Source organism: Miniopterus natalensis, chromosome 8 (assembly GCF_054644295.1).
Source record: "Miniopterus natalensis isolate mMinNat1 chromosome 8, mMinNat1.hap1, whole genome shotgun sequence".
Lineage (NCBI taxonomy): Eukaryota > Metazoa > Chordata > Mammalia > Chiroptera > Miniopteridae > Miniopterus > Miniopterus natalensis.
Genome location: NC_142088.1, coordinates 3,720,516 through 3,739,705, shown reverse-complemented (window position 1 = coordinate 3,739,705; position 19,190 = coordinate 3,720,516). Strand labels below are relative to the sequence as shown.

General features: G+C 52.9%; 1 protein-coding gene across 1 annotated transcript in view; it reads right to left on the bottom strand.

The window, feature by feature from the left end:
* NGEF (neuronal guanine nucleotide exchange factor) overlaps positions 1–19,190 on the bottom strand; it is a 46,163-nt gene that overhangs the window by 18,513 nt on the left and 8,460 nt on the right. Inside the window, exon 3 of the mRNA XM_016204632.2 lies at positions 3,328–3,470. Within this exon, the coding sequence (XP_016060118.2) occupies positions 3,328–3,470 (143 nt within the window). The remainder of the gene's footprint in view (positions 1–3,327; positions 3,471–19,190) is intronic.

Sequence of the window (19,190 nt, the reverse complement as noted above, 5' to 3'; positions counted from 1 at the left end):
GCCCACAGTTGACTTGGAGTCACTTTTCAATGCTTAGCACAGTGCCTCCCCCACATGGTAGGGACACAAATATCTGTTGAATTCAACACCTTTTAAAAATGCAGTTTCCAAGCTTCACAAAAATGTCTAATTTGGCATCTTTCTGGAGGTTCAAAAAGACGTCTCATGTACGCCACAGTAGGCAAATCATGGGTTAAAAACTATCTCTGATATCAGACGCTAAAAAAAGACAAAAAAAAGACAACCGTATCAGCAGCGTGGGCAGCTGGATTGAAAATAGTATTTCTGAAACCACACTGCGGCAGACACTGTAGGCTCCTCTCCTCGATCCCCTCCAACCCCCTCTTCCCAGCGGACGGGGAGGGGCTGGTTTGAGTGCTGACCATTCTGTGCTCAGGGAAGCGGGTGCATGTCGACCGGTCAAAACTTTCTGTGACAGTTCCCTTCCCCTTGCCAGGGCTGGGCTTAGACGTAAGCATGGGACACAACCTGGTTGAGGAGAGCAAGGGGACAGCTTCTCAACAGGATGCTATCCCTCCCCGACAGACACCTGAAGACAGGCTGCCCGGTTTTGCTTTTACACGTGGCTGCTCGAGGATGCGATGTCTGGAGCTGCGGCTGCCATCTTGTGACATGAAGTCTAAACGCTGAGAAAGGTGAAGGTGAAGGATCGGTCGGCCGAATTAACTAACTGCAGGACATCCTACCCCTGGGCTCATTAACTGAGATAAGACACTTCCATTGTTTAGGGCTGTTTTTTGCTGGCTAGTCTGTTACTTTCAGTCAGAGACTTCCAATACAAGTAATTTTAGAATATTCTTAAAACTTCATATTTCTTTTTGTGTTTAAAATATGCATTTAAATACCAATTTTCCTAGAGTTACTGTGATTACACAGTTATCTGACGCACTGTGTACCAATTTTTTATAACCTGTTTATTTTCCTTAGCTTTAAAATTCAGATTACAATAGGAATCGAGCACCTTTCTCCGAGGAACTATGCTACCTGATTACACGTCTGTACTCAATGTACTGTTAATATATCATGTTTCCCTATTTTATATTTTGTACCTTTAGCAAGCACAACTTTATATGGAAATTAATTTTACCTATAAAACCCTGCACCTGGTACTACATCCAGGCAGAATTAGAAAGCTCAGTTCTAGTCTCTGCTAATTAAAATGATCTATACCAGGTTGGCTGTGCCGCCCTGCAAAGGAGGGTGAGTTCCCAGCTCTTCTCGCCAAAGCCTCAGGAGTCATTCAAAATCTCACCTGAACAGAATAATTTTGTTCCTTTGATCCTTCAAATAGAAACTTCTAAAGGACAAGGAATTCTTTAATTTTTTTACTGAGCATCTTCTATGTGCCAAGCATTTGTTAGATGTCAGAGAAACAATAATGCATGTTCACACACTTATACACACGTGTACACACACACACACACACAATCACAGTCTCGGGGTCCGTCATGTGTCATGACAGTTATATACCGTATCATGCATAATTGTGGCATAATTCTGTTCTGGCCTCTGTGGGAGCTACTGCAAAATCCAACACAGTGGCCTGCAAAACGCCCACTTAGTCATTCCACTTTCTTCCCCCCTCAGCTACACTGCGTGGTAGGAACCTGTCATCCTTTCCTGATCCCTGGCAAAGAATTCACTTCATCTACAGAGCTAAAAGCAGGCAGGGCTGGCACAGGAATCTGCAGAGCACAGGCCTCCACCTCTGACAGAGGCTGTGAGAAGGAGGCAGCAGCAGCTCTGTGCAGTCACCCAACACATCTGTGAGCACCTACTAGGGATCTAGCCCAGGAGCCAGAAAAAGAGTCACCATTATACCAGCAGACATGGGTAGGGGCCCCGGATGTCAGTCTCTTCTGCTTGGCACACGAGGAAGCGGAGGGCCAGGATGGGCAGGCGCCGCAGCGCAGGGCCCCTGACTGCCAGCTTCGGGCCAATGGCGCTGTCCCAGCAGGTCCAGCCGCCTCCGGGAGAGGAGCCTCCGCACGCCCATCGTGCAGACAGGAGCCTCTCCCTGCTCCAGCCCGGTTTCCTCCCTAGTCATGACACTGATCTTCGCCAAAGAGAATCCCTTTCAAGAGGGTGGAAGTCAGGCTTCCAGCCTCTGCCAAGGCAGAGGTGGCGTGATCCTCAGGACAGACCATGTGGCAGGGAGGTGGGAGAAAGGCGTTCTCAGGAGTCTGCTCTCAGATCAGCCCCTCTCCATTCCCCCAGCAAACAAAGGGAAAAGCCGACGCCACCATCACCACCCGGCCTGACGCTCGGGGGGCCTGCTGGAAACAAAATTCTTGGAGTCAGCAGCCTCACAGCGTGCAGCGCGCTCCACCCCCTCAGCTCTGCAAGGGCTCCGCTCCGCTCAGGGCTCAGTTTGGAAAAACCCCTGCCAGGGAAGAGTGGGCCGCCCCCAAAGTCTTCCCAATGCAGGGTTTTCTGGGGCCACGGATGCTCCACCTCCGCTCGGGACAACTCCTCTCTGTCTGAGCGTTTGGGATGGAGGACAGTGATGATGTTTGGGGAGCAACTTTTCCAAACCTAGAATTTCAATGGAACAGGCTGCTGCTCTGACGACACTGAAGAACAAAAAGCTTTTCTAAGCAGCGGGTACCATTTTCTGAATAACGGAACCCACATGATGAGAACTAGTTTGATGTCAGCAGCAATTTTTGACTTTAAATGCAAGTGCTCACGTTTGTGGGACGCCTTCTCAATCCACTTTCTGCATTCACAGGGCTTCAGCTGCAGCTCTACTGAGCTGGACACACGGGCTGTGCCCCACACCTCCTGGCCACCTTCCTGGACAGGCAAGTGGAGCCAGGCTTCCCTAACTCAGGGACCTGGGGGGGGGTCCCCGCTTTCTCTCTGCCTTACAAAGTCTGCCACTGCCTCTTCTTCCCAAACGGTTCCATGGGCCTGGCTCTCCCCAGGAGCGGCCCCCCCTTTTTTGTTGACTCCCTCTCTCTCCAGGTCCTCCCCAGATTCCTTCCCGGGGCTCCCTCCTGGCTGACCTAGCAGCACCTCACTCCTGGTCTTTCCTGTAGCAGTGGCAGGGGCCTGGGCGGGTAGGCCTCCCCAGGGAGAGCAGGACAGAAATGCATTTGCTAAAGCCCAATTACCCAGCGCTATTAAAATGGGGCGGTTTTGCCTGTGGAACCATTTACAACCAAATATGTCAAAAACGCACCCTAGCCACGTCAGATACTTTTGCTCCCAGAAATGCAAGCCTGTCTCATGAGCAGGGGGACGGTGGGAGTCCACCCGGAGCCCAGGTTTGCCCCGTGAAGCCGGCGGCCGCGGAGCACCCACCTATTTGTTCGATGAGGTTCCTCCAGGAGTCGGCGGGGATGGGGTGGATCATCTGCAGGGCCTCGGTGAGTGTGGTGGGGCTGTCGGCCAGCGCCGGGCACTCCTCGGGCGTGGCCCCATTTCCCGGGGTGGAGGACGACTCACTGCCAGAAAGAAGCAGGGGTAGGATTAGTTATTTTAAGGCAAGGCCACACCTTGGCAGGCTGGGGAGAGGCGTCCGCACCCGCGGCCCTGGCCAGCTGGACCCGCCCAGGACCGTCCAGGCCGCCGCCCCTCCCGGCCAGTTGGGCCCCACAGGCCCCTTCTGTCACAGCACCAGGGCGCGACACAGTGATTCATTCCCCCACCAGCCCGCCCTAAGCTGCATGTTTTCGGAGCTCGCGGGCAGGCATCGGAAACTTGGCGCTCCCTGCGCGCTCCGCGGCGCCGCCCGGCCGCCCCGACGGTCCCGCGGCCAGCAGCCCAGCCCGCGCCGCGCACCCCGGCCCCCGCCGTCACCGGTCCCCAGTCCCTTTCGGGCTCCGGTCCTCCCGTCCCAGGGCCCGTCGGCGCGGAGACGGGGCTGCAGAGCAAGCCGCGCGCGCCCAGGGCGCCCGTGAGAGGGCGCGGGAGGCGGCGGGGGCAGGGACGGGGGCATCGAGGGCCGGGCTGGGACTCGTCCCCAATCCCAGGCGGGTGCCCGCCCGACGGAGGCCGGGGGTGGAGTGGGGGACGACGGAGCTCGCGGGGCACAGGCGGGGGGGGGGGGGGAGGGCTGGGGTCCGCGGCGGGGGGGGGACGGGGGCTGGAGCCAGGGGCGCGCGGGGGCGGCGCGCGGGGTCCGGACGCCGGCTTGTCCTCACCTGCCGGGCAGGTGTCCCGGCGCCGAGTCGCGCGTGTCGCTCTCCGAGGTGGAGCTGTCGTGGTCCACAGCGCAGGCGGCGCTGAAAGCCGCGGCCAGCAGCTCCATGGGGCCGGCGGCCGGGCCGGCGCGGGGGCCGGGGCGAGGGGCGCGCGGGGGCCTGAGCCGGGCGGGGGGCCACGAGCGGGCTCAGGATCGCTCGGGATCGGGGTCGCAGAGCGCGCGGCTCGAGTGGGAGCCGCCGCCGCCGCTGCCGAGCGCTCCCGCAGGCTGGCGGGCGCGCGCCCCGAGGATCCCGGGGTTGCCACGGCAACGGGGAGGCGGGAGGGGCGCGCGCGGCGGGGGCGAGTCCAGGCGGCGGCGGGCGGGGGAGCCGGGCTGGGCGCGACCCTGGGGCGGGCGGACACGCACGGAGGCGCCCGACCTCCCGCGGGGCTCGCGCCTCCTCCCCCCCCCCCCCCCCCCCCCCCCCCCGCCTGGACCGCACCCCGCGGGGGCGCGGGGGAGGGCAGGATGCGCGCGGGGGGCGGGGCTGGGGGCCGCGAGCTGCGCCCTCTGCCCACCGCCCCCTCCTTGCCGCCTGGCCGGACCCCACGGGCGCGGAAGAACTTGGAAGGAACGGGCGAGGTGACCCTCGGCCTGCGCGCCCACGGCCCCCCGCCCGCCGGAGCCGCACACGCTCCGCGGCCTCCCGCAGGGACCCGCCGGGGAACCCGCCTCTGCGGCCCCAGGCTCAGCCGCGGGGGGCGTGCGCTCTCCTGGAGAGGCCCCGTCTGAGGGAGTCGGAGGCGGAGGCCGGGGTCTCAGGGAGCCCCGCACCCCGCTCCTGAGCTTGACCAGGGAGAGGGGGCAGCGCAGGGGCCGCTTCCCCGCGGGCCTGGCCGTCCCGAGCACCCCGCAGGCCCTGGCGCCCGGGATGGGCGCCGCGGAGCTCGAGGAGGGGACACAAAGTGCCCCCGACCTCCACCCGGCGTCCCTGCCCGGTCACACTGACTCTTGGAACCTGCTTCTCGGCTTAAAAAGCTGCGTCCGCCTCTGGGCGCGGACAGCCCGCAGAGCCGGGAGGCGAGTGGAGCGCGCGCCCGCGCGCCTGGCGACCTGGAGGATTCGCCCCGCGGGACGGGGACCCCGCGCCGCCTCGGCCCGGACGCGCCTCTGCCGGCCGGCCTGTGCCCAGGTGCCCGGGCACCGCGACATCCCTCCGCGGGCCAGTTGTTTAAATGAGCCGCGTCCTTGGTCTGGGGTGCGAACGCTCCTGGTGGGGGGTCGCGGTTACTCGTTACTAGCTGGCTTTCAGAGGTCCCACAGCCTGCCGTCCAGAACGGGGCAGTTGTGGTAAAAGTCAGTCCCCTCTAGAGGCCAGGATGGACGCTTCCCAACTCCTCTGGCCCTCAGGGCCTCGGAGGAGCTTCCTGACCACCATCTGGTGTCCTCTCCAAGCCCGGCCCCTCCCTTCCTTGACTCTTCCCACATGTCTCCAGCCAGCTCTCTCTCCAACTCTACATTTCTCTTTGCTCGCTGACCATCTCTTCCTGACCCCCCTAAACACTCCCCCCCCACTCATGTCTCCCCACTGCCACCAGCAGCCAACCAGGAGGCCAGGCGGAAGGGGAGCGCTGGCCTCCGCTTCTCCTGTTCCTCCTGTCCCCCTACATGTCAGTGCCTCACTGACCCCCCCAGTCCTATAAAGCAGTACCCCACTCCTTGGCACCTGAGCCTGTCCCTGCTCAGCTCCTTTCTAAACTATGGGGCTGCTTTGGTCCCTCCCCTGCTTAAAAGCCTGCACTGGAGTGCCATCACGTGGGGGGGGCAGCCTCCTGGCACTGTCCTGGACCCTTCACCAGATGTCCCCTTCCTTGCTGGCTCCCTAGGGCCACTGTCCTCCACGGCTTCTCTGAGGCTGGTTTCACACACTTTTCCAGGCTCTGGGCTCTCGCTAGGACTCTGCTCCTGGGGTCAAGGCCTTCCTCTGCGGGTGGAGGCACACTGGGGCGTCCTCCCAGGCCTTGTCGTCGTCGTAACCAGCAGCACTGGCCAACACTGTAATTCTCTGTGGATAGGGCTGTCCTTACACTGAGCCACCGGCTCCTCCAGGGCGGGCACTGTGATGTCCTACTCATCTCTCATCAGGGCCAAGGGGAGCAGTGTGTGGCCAGTCACTCGGACCGACTGCTTTGCATGGCGTCACCACCCCTTACACGGGGTCAGCATTCAGCCGAGCTGCTACTTTCACATCTGCTGCTCCAAGGAAAAGGCTCATTTCTTTCAAACGTTTTTATTGATTTCAGAGAGAGGAAGGGAGAGGGAGAGAGAGAGAGAAACATCAATGCTGAGTGTGTCATTGATCGGCCGCCTCCTGCACGCCCCCTACTGGGGATCGAGCCCACAACCCAGACATGTGCCCTGACCGGGAATCGAACCGTGACCTCCTGGTTCATAGGCTGACGCTCAGCCACTGAGCCACACCCGCCAGGGAAGATTAATTTTTTTTAAATCAGAAAATGCTCAAGTGAAGTTACATACAGAGATGGGCAAAATTAGGTTTATAGTTGTTCGTATGGAAGTAATATGATAATTAATAAATAATAACACAAGAATAAACTGTGTTTCACATACTCACAACCATTAGCCAGCTGTGAGCATTAAAGTGAGCACAATAAAACCTTCCAGTTGAAAAATAAGCTAAAAATATCTCCCTAATAATAAAATCAGTTTAGAGAGTCACTCAGTACAGAAGGCAGAGAACCTTCAGCTCAATTCCCCATTTATATTTTCTATCATATTTAGTACTTATTAGGTAGGAAATCACTAACATCTCCACTTAACTGATATTTTGATCACAATATACTCTATTCATGAAATGTAGATAAATTTTTCACTATACCTGATTAGCACATGGTAGGTGCTCTGTAGGTATTTGTTAAGGAGTTAATGGTAAAAAATATTTCGTGTTAAAAAAAGAATCAATGGGCCGAAAGGGAGTCACTTTTGCTAAGCCACATTGACAAAGCAAAACTTAACGACTAACCTAATTGCAGTCTCAGACTTTCCCAGGAGTGGAATTTTAAGTCATTAGTATTGAATTTCCTGGTTGGCACTAGTGGGGTCATCTGCTTGATAAGACCCCTGCCTTCCCTGAGGGAAGGTGACCTTGTCTGAAATAACCACTCTTTAACCTCTGAGTCCCACCCTCCTTCTGCCTGTTAAGAATCTTCCACTTGGTGCAACTCATCCAAACGCCCTTCCAGTTGCTGCGCTTCCCGGGATGTTGCCTGACTCATGAGTCACTTAGAAAAGCCAATTAGATCCTCAAATTTCCTCAGCTGAGTTCCGTTCTTGAACACTAGTGATTTTATATATTTTATCTAAAGAGTGTTTGTTTTTTCCTTTGGGTTATAAAGAGTAAATATTGGGAAAAAGTGGATTCGTACTTAGATAGCTACCTCAGCCTTCAGGAGCCCTCATTTATAAAATGTTTAGAAAATGTTCCCTTATTCTGAGGGAGAATTGCTAGAAGCAGAAGGAAGTTTAGAAATGATCTGGTCTAATACACATGCTTATTTGACAGAAAAAGGAAAAAACCCAGGGGGTTAAAACGACAAGGCCAAGGTCACTCAGATGGCTAATGGCAGATTTGGGGAGAATATGCTAGTACGTCAAGCCTGTGTTGTGTTGGATAAGGGCCTGCACATTTCTATTTAATTACTCTAAATATTCGTAGGCTTACATGTTCTGCCAACAGGTAATCAAATGTGAAAATACATTTGTAGTCTTCAATCTAGTAGGAAAAATGACTTGGAATTTTTTTTTTTTTGCGGTGAGGAGATAATCCTTAAATATATATTGGAAACATCTAGAAACAGGTGCGTGATAACTTTTCACTAACTGTATCTTTCAAATTCATAAACAGTTTAACTTTGTCCCTCTCAAGAGACTTTTTCAATTGCTTAGAAAATCAACAAATTTAAACCACGCAGGCAGTGCCAGCAGTAAATCCGCGGAAGGCTACAGCCTCAAGAGATAAATGGACCCCCCGAAACCCAGGGAGACAGGTATGAAAAGGACCAGACATAGCCTCTCTCAACAAAGCTCCAAGACACCCAGAAACCCATAGTGGATGGATTCAAAGATTTCTCCGCAGAGAGACTGGTCAAAAGTAGACTTGTCCTACTGTGTGGTTGGAAGTATTTTACTGGAGAGGGGGAGGGAGGTCTTTCCTTAGTTTTGATCATAGGGGTAATTTGTAAATGTGGGATTGTAATATGTTATGGAAATAAGTTAAGCACAATCAGTTTAGCCCCATGTAGGGAAGCTTTAATTGCACCCAGAGAGAGGCCTGGCCTTGGCCCTGGGCTCCTGGGAGGTGATCTCTAAGCCCCCAGATGCTCCGTCTGTTAAGAGTATCTTTGCTTACCTGGGGTCCTGGGCCACGCCTGAAAAGGTAGGTGTTTTGGGCCAAGTGATAGTAGCTCAGCCTCCAGAGGGGCTGAAGACTGAGGCCGGCTACCTGTTCTAGGTGATCAGGCTCCAATAAAAAACTCTGGACACCGAGGCTCAAGTGAGCTTCCCTGGTTGGCAACGTCGTCACACGTTGTTGCCGGGGAATGTTGGTGCTGGCCACAGGACCCAGGGACAAGACAGCCAGAAGCCCTGACTAGACTTTCTCTGTGCATCTCTTCGGTCAGTGAAGATGTTTCTTTAAGTGACCTCTTTGGAAAGTGCCAGGCTTCTAGGGTTGGAGCCTCAAGCTTGGGGGAGGTAACTGTGACCTATGATGCTGAGTCACAACACCCATTACAACTCGATTCACTGTTTTGGTGTAGTGAGGAGTGTTTCGTTTTTGTCTGTGTTCTTTTCTGATGTGGTTGCTACAGACAGTTGTTAGAGTTTTGGTTAAATAGGGAGAAGCCCCGAGGGATGCAGAGATGCATACAGACCTTGTCTGGTTTAAAGAGATATGCCAGCGTGGCATGGTTTCAATGATGTGGGAAGTAGGCACTGAGATCTTTGGGCTTAATTGCTAAAGATTTGATATTGCTCTGCTGAATACACTTGCAGAATAAAAAATAGGTGGCCGAGCTTTGCTGCACCCGTAGGCATCAGTCGCGGCCTGGGTCACGCTGCTTGGTTAGCGAGATGTGGGCATTTCCAAAGCACCTTGACACTGTGTCTCCTCAGTAGTGTCGTTAGAAGGCTGGGACATAGGGTAGTCATGTCTTCGATTATGAGATGCAGACAACTGTGTGGCCTTGATAGAAATGGATTCTCAAAACAGGCTTCTTTGAGTACCTCCTGGACAAGATGCTATAATGCTGCGTTTATCTGAAACGGGGGAAGGAGATAGAGCCTGGGGCTGTGGGTTTCTTTGTAATATCCCTACCCAAGGAGCCTGGGACACACAGGGTCCAAAGGTTATGGCTGTGTATGTCATGGGCTTTTGACCAATGGTAGCATCCTGAAACAAGGGGGACCTAAAGAAAAATACTGTTTTTTCAAGATATGTTGAGGATGAAATGTGGAGAAAATGAGATGAGTTGCCTGGGCACATGTGATTTACATTTTCGGTCATGGCCCTGGGAGCTCATATACTCTTGGTTGGAACCCAAACTGTAAAGGAGCCAATAGCCCATGTCCTTCCACTTAGCTCATTCATTTTAAATCACCTTGCAAGCTATATAGTGAGATCTATTTTAGTCCTATAAGTAGGGAGTCCTATAATATAACTCACAAATAAAAATGATATTATTATTGTTATTATAGTTTAGGAAGCCTGCACTTAGCACTCAAACGTTCACTATTGTGATGGAGAATGTAGTGCCTTAACCATGAGTCAAACGTGGCAGGACCGCTCAAGGTATGAAATGAGGACAGGATATCTGTCCATGAACAAAGTAGACTTGAAGGGATAGCATGTAGCTAACGTCAGTAACGGGCTATTATCCACACACTGTTCCTTGAAAACTGCAAATAACTGGATTTTAGAGAAGTATTTTTCATAAGAAGTAAGTAGCATGACAACTTTTCATTTTCTATCGAAACAAATCCCTCACCCTTAACATCCAGTAGAAAGAACGTTCTTTGTTAAGTCACCAGAACGAAGCATTCAGGGACTTAGGGTCCCATAAAAAGACCAGTATGTCTTTGGCAGACCCCAGCCACTTCACGAGAGACACGAGTGTCTGTTAGAGACACGAGCGAGGTTGCCACCAGACCGGGGGCCGCTCGGGGTCCTTGACTGCCCATCGTAATGTTGACAACAAGACCTGTCTTCCCAGGAATTCAAAGCTTTTGACCACTATTGACATTTCCACTTAGAAGACTCTAACAAGGGAACTGGGGACTGCAGCGTAGAAATTAGCACCAAACAAAGTAATGTTATCTTAAGGAGAAAGCACAGTATTTCAAAAACATACCAGATACACAGCCACCAAAGGGTTTAAAAATGAGCAAGCCTTGGAAACGGCCACTGGCCTCCGGGGACGGCTGTGCGAATCCATATGACCTCTCCGGAGGGCGGCCTGGACCACCCATATCACAAATCTGCAAATGCTCCGACCCCCAGCAAAGAGATGCTGCTTCTAGGGATACAGCCTAACAAACTGTAAGAATCCACGGGAAAAAATTAGCTACAAGATCATATATTATATTGTAATTTACAGTAGTGAAAGATTAGGAACAACCAGAATGCCCAATAATAGAAGATTGACTAAGTTATGACATCTCTCTAAAATAGAATATCATTAAAAAGGATTCTTAGCATATTTAATAACCTGGAAAGATGTCCCTAATACACGGAATAGACAGGCAGGTTCCCAAGCCAAATGGTAGTATGAGCTCCCTCTGTTTCTAAGGGACCCGGTCCTGTTTCTCAGTAGCCTTATCGGAGGCGAGCTCGACACACACACATTTGAAACAGGGCTGAAGAGCCATCAGCAGGTTAGTCGGAACCTTGCAGCTGATTAGTTGGACTCTCAGGGAATTTTCTTCGTTTTACTCAGATGTGTTTAAAAGCTTTTGCTACAATCAGTGTGTCACTTACGTAATAAGAGGGGGGAGTTACGCCAAGAACCTCGCCAGGCCCTGAATGCGCAGAAATGTAGAGCCGAGTTGGGGCCTGAGGGAGCCCTGAGGAGCCTGAGGGATCTGGCTGAGCTGTTCTGTTTCCCCACGTTTACCTGGGGGAAAACACCTCGATTCCCTCGATTCGTTACATAAATCTCTCTTTCCAAGAGCTCGTCAGCTTCCGAAGAATCACGAACGCAAGCTTTACAGTAGAGGACTTCCCGGCATCTCCAATATTAAAGCACTTGCCTACTTTTCTAATCTGCTTGGTTATAAAAATAGTCCCTCTCCAGAAATTCACCCTTTCTTTCCATAAAGCCACATGGGCCACTCCTAGCCAGAATGCTTCTTCCTTTTTTTTTTTATAAAAAAATATGTTTGTATTGATTTCAGATGGAGAAAGGGAGAGGGAGAGGGAAACATCAATGACAAGAGCAAGTCATCAATCGGCTGCCTCCTGCACGCCCCCTACTGGGGATCGAGCCCGCAACCGGGGCATGTGCCCTGACCGGGAATCGAACCGTGATCCCCTGGATCCTAGGTCGATGCTCAACCACTGAGCCACCACGGCTGGGCCTTCCTTTTCTACTGAAGTCACAGTCCCCACGAAGGAGTCATCACAGAAATCACTACTTTGCATCAAAGGCAGGTCTTCCTCACACCACAAACCCTTCTCAAGCCCCAACCCTCTTCGTGGCTACATCCCGCTTGCGCTGGCTCAAATGCCACCTCCTCTGTGAAGCCCACCCCTGACGCATCCCACAGCTGGCTGAATTTGCTCACTCTTGGGATCTCCTGTCGCCTTTCCCAGGGCTTCTCTTAAGACTCGATCACGCCTTAGCTGGTTTGGCTCAGTTAGAGTGCCAGCTTGTGGACTGAAGGGTCCCGGGTTCGATTCCAGCCAAGGGTGAGTACCTCGGTTGCAGGCTCCATCCCCCCCCAGGGCCAGGGCGAGTGCCGGAGGCAACCAGTCTATGTGTCTTGCTCACACCGATTTTTTTCTCTCTCCCCCCCCTCCACTTTCTCTGAAAAGCAATGGAAAGAATATCCTCGGGTGGGAATTTAAAAAAAAAGACTTGGTCGCTCCCTTGGAGAATTATTTCTCCGTCCTGCAGGACCGTCCTGCGAGGAGCCCGACGCTGCCTTATTGATGCTGCCCCCTCGCTGCGCGGGCGGAGAGCTCGCGTGTCCCCGAGGCTCAGGACCGTTGCCACGTGGAGGCGGCGCTGGAGAAGGCTGGAGGCACAGACATTCCTTTGGTGTCATCCCAGTGCCTCCGGGTAAATTACAGCCACAGAAACGCCCCACAAACCCTTTCCTTTTATCCACTAAGTACAAACCTCGTCTCCCAGCTACTCCATCAAAACCTGAGCGCGCCTTCAGCCCCGGTACCACTATTATGGAGGGTGCGGGGAGAAGACTCAGGCTGCCCGCAAAGAAGCGGGACCTCCCTTTGGGTTCTTTACCTCTTGACCGGTCAGCCCTCCTGCCCCCCAGCTGACCCGTGGATGTTTCTTTTCCTCATTTTAAACCCGCGTCTCATTTTTTCCACGCAGCGATTGCCTGCTAACTGGCTGCTGTTTCTAAAACTGCTGCTCAGCCTTTGGAGGAGCTTTTATTTGTCACAGTCAGAGGGCCTGTTTTTCCCCCAGGCTCAGGGTAAAACAATGGTCCCTAATCGGGCTCTCTTTCGGCCCAACCACCAGCGGATTGCGTAAGGGTCTCAGAGGAGGGTCCAAAGCTTGCAGGAAATACACTCTTCCATTTGAAAATAGTATTTGTTCTCAAAAAAAGAGAGAGACTCTAACCTGTCATCAGCTGAGTGTTTTCTGTAAGAGATGGATTCTTACCGGGAGAGAGGAAAGTCCTCTCCACACAGTGAGTCAGAGAAATGACAGAACCGAGTGGAAAAATTCCTTCTTGTTAAGAACACCTTAGAATACGCCTTCCTTAACGCACGGCCCTCAGTTTCAGCACTTTCACGCTTGTGGGCCTACTATTACCAAACTGAAATCTTCTGGGAAACAGGCACTCATGTATATTGCTGATGGGAGAGCCGAGTTGTCCAGCCTTCTGTGGAAGGGCATTTGACTGTGACTAACAGAACCGCACGTATGCGATGGACTGAACGCTTGTGTCTCCCCAAATTTGTATGCTGAAATTCTTTGGGAAGTGATTAGGCCCTGAGGGTGGGGCCCTCATGAATGGGATTAGTGCCCTTATAAAGGAGACCCCCCAGAGAGATCCCTCTCTTTGGTCTTGGATTTCCCAGCCTCCAGAATGTGGGAAATAAATGTGTTGTTTATAAGCCACCTAGTCTATGGTATTCTGTTATTGCAGCCCCATCCCACTAAGAAAGCAGGCATTATTTCCTCTTTGACCCAGCAATTCCATTTCTGAGAATTTGCCCTGAAGGCATGTCCTGAAATACGAAACAAGACAGGTGCAAGGTCCTTCATTGTGACATTATTTTTGATAGTAAAATATTGGAAGCAACCTCCACACCCATCCATGATTGGTGGACTAACTCTGGACTCTGGGATGGCCCCACGATGGAGTCCTGTGCGGCTGGAGGGCGACGGGGAGGGCGGGGCCTGAACTGACGCTGAGCCGCTTCCAGTGTTGGGACGAAAGAGCCCGTGAGGCATGTCAACTAAAGGAGGCGAAGTTAGACACACACTTTCCCCCCAACAAGAGACACAAGAAGGAAACAAAGAGAAACTAGCAAAGATGATTACTTCCCGAGTTGGGGTGGAGGGTACCTTTTTATATAGTCTTGACTTGTAAACCATGAAGATGTTTTACATATTCAAATAATTTTTAAAAACCCAAAAGCATGGGGAAAAATCAAATGCTAGTGTTAAATATAAGCCGAAACAAATGAACCTACGTAATTTGTCAAATTGCGTAATATTATCAAATTGATCACATAACCACACTGAAAAGAAAATTAATTCAAGTAAGTTTTGAATGTAGTACTCTGTCTTTATACCATTGCTGAGATCTATCCTAGGACTAACAAAAAAAAAAGGCAAAGATATCTTAAACTTTACTTAGGGGGCGTGCGGATTGAACCGTGTCCGCTAAAAAGATGTTGAAGTTCTAACTCCTGGTACCTGTGAATGTGGCTTGATTTGAAAGGGTTTTTTGCAAATCTAATCAGATGAAGATGCTATCATACTAGATTAGGGTGGGGCCCAACCCAGTAGCTGGTGTCTTCATGAGAAGAGGGGGCATTTGGACCCAGAGGCCCAGAAACACACAGACAGGGGAACGCTACGTGAAGACGCTGGTAGAGGTTGGCATGAATGACGCCGCCACTAGCTGAGGAAGGCCAAGGGTTGCCCGCAACCACCAGCACGTAGGAGGGAGGCGCGGGGCAAACCTGCCCCTTCGGCCTTCAGAGGGACCTGCCACCGGCTGCTACTTGTGCTGGGCTCGGAGGTGCCCAGGAGAGGCCAAGCTGCACGCCGAGGCTGGCTGCTGCTGGTGCCAGGCCGGGGGCCACTTAGCGAGCAGCGGTGGAGCAGAGGCCAGGTGCTGCTTGTTCGAAAGGTTTCAGGAAAGTCCAAAGCATGAGCCAAGAGAGGCCGTTTGTATGGAAAAGCCACTGGGAGTGGCGTGGGGGGGCCTGCAAGCCGGGTGGGGTGGGGTCTCAGGGAGTCAACAGGTCGCTGGAGCCCTGCCTGCGGGCTCTGAGGGGAGGGCCCAGCAAAGGAACAGTGGCCTCTGCCAGCACTTCTGCCCGAGAGGAAGCTGACCCCCAGCTTTTGGCCCGAAGCCAGACGATTCACTGTCTCCCCATACCTGGTGCCTGTGGAGCTGCGGCCCCAGTGCCGGGGCTCTGGGAGCGAGTCCAAGTAAGTGGGCGTGTGGTCCTCTAGGAGGAACCCCTGGGAATCTCGGGCTCCCTGGGCCTCCATCCCGCTGGTTTTCACAGCCAGAAGTTATGGGGACTTCTCTTCCCGGCGCTGGAGCCTCGGGCTGGGGGGCCTGGCGCGGGGCTGGGGGGCCTGGTGTGGGGCTGGGGGGGCCTGGCGTGGGGCTGGGGGGCCTGGCGCGGGGCTGGGGGGCCTGGCGTGGGGCTGGGCAGGATCTGCGCGGTTGAGATGTCCCTCCTGATTTTTATCCGCTGAACGTGGGTGTGGGACCAGCGGTTCTGCATCTCCACCCTCCTACCGGTCAGTGGCTTCTTTAATTCCCTAGTTGTAGGGCTTCCATTCAGCCAGATTTCAGCCGGTTCTGAGCGATGGTTGTTCTGTAGTTTGTTGCAATTCTGATGCGGTTGTGGGAGGTTCCAAGTCCCGCGTTTACGTCTGAGCCTTCTTGACTGAGTGTTTCAATAGTTTACTGAATCTAGGTTCATTGTACTAGTCTTTCCATTTTTCTGTATGTTTGAATTTTTTCTTTATAAAAAGTTGGGGGAAAGGAAAAATAGTAATTTAGAGAACTACCTCGTTTGGTTTAAAGAAATGTATTAACAACAATGTTGAAATGCAGTCAGATGTAAGGTGTGGAATATTGCGCGTGGGATGGTGGAAAGTGACCTGGCCAAGCGTGGGAGCCCTGGGTGCCGGGACCCATGGGGACGTGAGCCCAGGAAGGCAGAGCGTTCGCCCCCCGGTGCTCGCTGCTGAACCCCAGGACCCAGAGCGTAGCCTGGGTGCCAGCAGCTGCTCAACAAGCCTCCACCCGATGCAGACACATGACAACAGCTCAGCGATAAACACTTCTGTCTGATTTTCTATTATTTTTTCAGCCTAGACTCTTGGTGAGAGATGGAGCATTTTTATTGCGTTCCACACATTTTATGAAATTACAAAAGGTAATACTGGTTTACACCCGAGCAGCGTCTCTCTCTGCACTCCTCCCAGTGCTCAGATCAGAATTCTAAGCGACTTGCCAATTCGACACACACAAAGTGATTCCTTGGTCTATTTTGCGCGTCTTTACAAGCGACACTGATATTTTGTCTATGGAAGTTTTGCACTTTTTCGTGAATAATCTTTTCATGCCTTTCGCTTGTTTTAATTTTAGAAGGTGTGTGTTTTTCTGGCTGATTTGTGCTGTTGTTTGTAGGAGTATTTTTTTAGAACATGGCTCACTTGGTAGGTTTTCCTACCTACAAAAACAGGACCCATAAAATAAGTTTTAAAACTTATTTCTAAGGGATGTATGACAGCATTAGTGAGGGCTGACAGGTGCCCGGTGAGAGCAGCGGGGTCAGCTCTGTGGCCACTGTCCCCCGGCCTCCAGGAATCCTGGCACCACTTTTCCAGTGGAGTGCGGGGCAGGGTGCTGGGCGGGGAGGGGAGGATCTGGGGGTCAGAGAGGAGCCTCGCAGGGTCTTCTGGTCCAGCTCCTGCCGTCAGGCGGACAAGGCAGTTGTACTGCAATTGTTTTGGAAGGATAACCTAGGGGCAGACCTCTGTCCTTAGACACACCCCATCCAGGTCCACGTGGGCGGGGTGGGGGGTGGGGGAGGCTCCCGGGTCCTGACAGTTACTGTGATCTCAGGATCCCTCCCCCTGCCTGTCCCCCCTCCTCTGAGACAGTTTGACCTGAAACTGTCACCATCGAAAGCAGACTTGCCGTGTCTACCGGTTTAGTCTTTTTTTTCACTAACATATGATGGACTTCACCACATGCTGCAGAAAAAGGTGGACGGAAGAACAGCTAACAAGTGTATAGCAACTGCCAACTGTTCAGTCATGAAGTTATCTCACCCGTGGCTACTGAGCATGCGCCGTGGACAAAGCCCCTCAGAGATCAGGCTTCGGCACCTGCCGTGGCCTCCGACGGGCGGCCTGCTGCCACCACCTTCGAATGACCGTGGTGTGCAGATCCCCAAACGTCAAGCAATGGATTGCTGATAATAGTACACGGACAGCTTCTGAAAAGGCTGGGCTCTTGAGAGCACATTATTTCACCTGTATAGTCTCCAAAAGATTTATTTTATTGTCTTCCACGTATAGAGCCTAGTGAATAATTTTTGGAACATTACTGATAAATATTTAAAGTTGTAAACCTATATATTTTTTGTTTAAAAGTTATCTTAGCCCAGCGGGTGTGGCTCAGTGGTTGAGTGTCAACCTAGGGACCAAGATGTCACGGTTCGATTCCCGGTCAGGGCACATGCCCAGGTTTCGGGTTCCATCCCCAGTAGGGCGCGTGCAGGAGGCAGCCGATCCGTGTTTCTCTCTCATTGATGTTTCTGTCTCTCTATCCCTCTCTCTTCCTCTCTCTCTAAAAATCAATAAAAACATATTTAAAAAAAATTAAAAGCTATCTTAATGAATTATAGAAAGGAAAGACTTTCTTTAAGAATCTGATAACTTTAAGGGGCCACTTCAGTAACACAGGGAGTGGTGTCAGGCAGAGCCCTAGTCTCAGCTGCTTCTGCTGGGGGCTCTGGAGCAGAAACTCCCCCTTGGAGTCGTCCCCACTGTGACAAGGAAGCTGGAATTTTATACTTTGGCAACAGCTGGTCGTTGCTTAAGGGCTGTGTGGACTGTATGGGGTGGGACAGGTAAACTCCCAGGCCTGGGAGCAGGAGACAGGCAGGTGGGGTGCGAGGGGCCCGATGCCAGGCCTTTTGCCCAGCGTCTGGTGTGTATATGTTTATAGAATGTTCCCGATGTTTTAGTTACCTATTGCTGTGCAACAAATGACCCTGAGACTTTGCAGCTTGTAGCCACATGTTCTCTCGCGTGGTGTCCGTGGGTCAGGAAGCTGCGGCTCTGGCTCAGGGTCTCACACGAGGCCTCGGCGTCTCGCCACGTGGGCCTTTCCTCGGGGTGCCGGCCATGTCCTCACGGTGGGCAACGGCTTCCCAGAGTGAGTGGTCCACGGGAGGGAGAGACTGGTGCCCGCTGCCTCTCATGACCTTGACTCCATGCGCACACCGTGACGTCCACCTGTGAGTCAGAAGTGGCCGTGAAGACCAGCCCATGCTCCACCGGAGGGCATGAGTCCCGGCAGCGAGGCCACTGGGGGCCATCTGGGAGGTAGACTAGCCCACGTGCTTTCAGCTTTCTTCCTTGAAAATTGCTAAGGACGATCAGGGCTGCTGTCCCATTTGGCGAATCTGACACCTGCCAAAGCAAAGACTCCAATGTGGACAAAGACCCTGGCCCCTCTCAGTCCTCTGCTGTCCCTCTAGCCCTCTGCGGTGGGCCGCGTCGCCCAGGCACATCAGGAGCCCTCTTTAGACACCGCAGACTCTCTGTGAAACGAGGCACCGTGAGCTGATGTTCTGTCCTGTGCCAGATCCAGCCGTCTCCTTTCTTTGGTTCAAACATAGGTTCTTGGCTCAGTCTCCCCAGTCCGGGCATGCCAACCTCTTCTTGGCAGACATGTGACTTTGCAACCTGCGAAGGCCTGATTCCTGCCACAGCAATTAAAGTTGACCGAAATAGAGCCTGCTATTATTCTACAGCGTGGGCCCAGGTCTGAATTTGGAGGTTTTATAGTCACATGATTGGCAGTGTCAGGATTTGAGGCCGACAGCGCTAATTACCCATGTCAGAGAGAGAGAAGGGACTGGGAGGCCGGACACTCCTTCTCAGGATGCTGTGTGCTTGGCTGCTTGGCTGTGCCAGCGCGGTGCCAGGGGGCCACATCGCTCCCTTGTCTGTCTTTCTTTTTTTAAATATACTTTTATTGATTTTTTAGAGAGAGAGGAAGGGAGAGGGCTAGAGAGATAGAAACATCAATGAGAAAGAAACATCATCGATCGGCTGCCTCCCACACGCCCCCTGCTGGGATGGAGCCCGCAACCCGGGCATGTGCCCTGACCGGGAATCGATCCAGCGGCCTCCTGGTTCGTGGGTGGGCGCTCAGCCACTGAGCCACAGCGGCCGGGCCCCTTTTCTATCTCTGTAGCCCGCACCCCCCCTCCCCTGCTTCCTGCGCAACAGAAACCCAGCACATTGTTTACGGGTGGAACAAGTAATTTCTC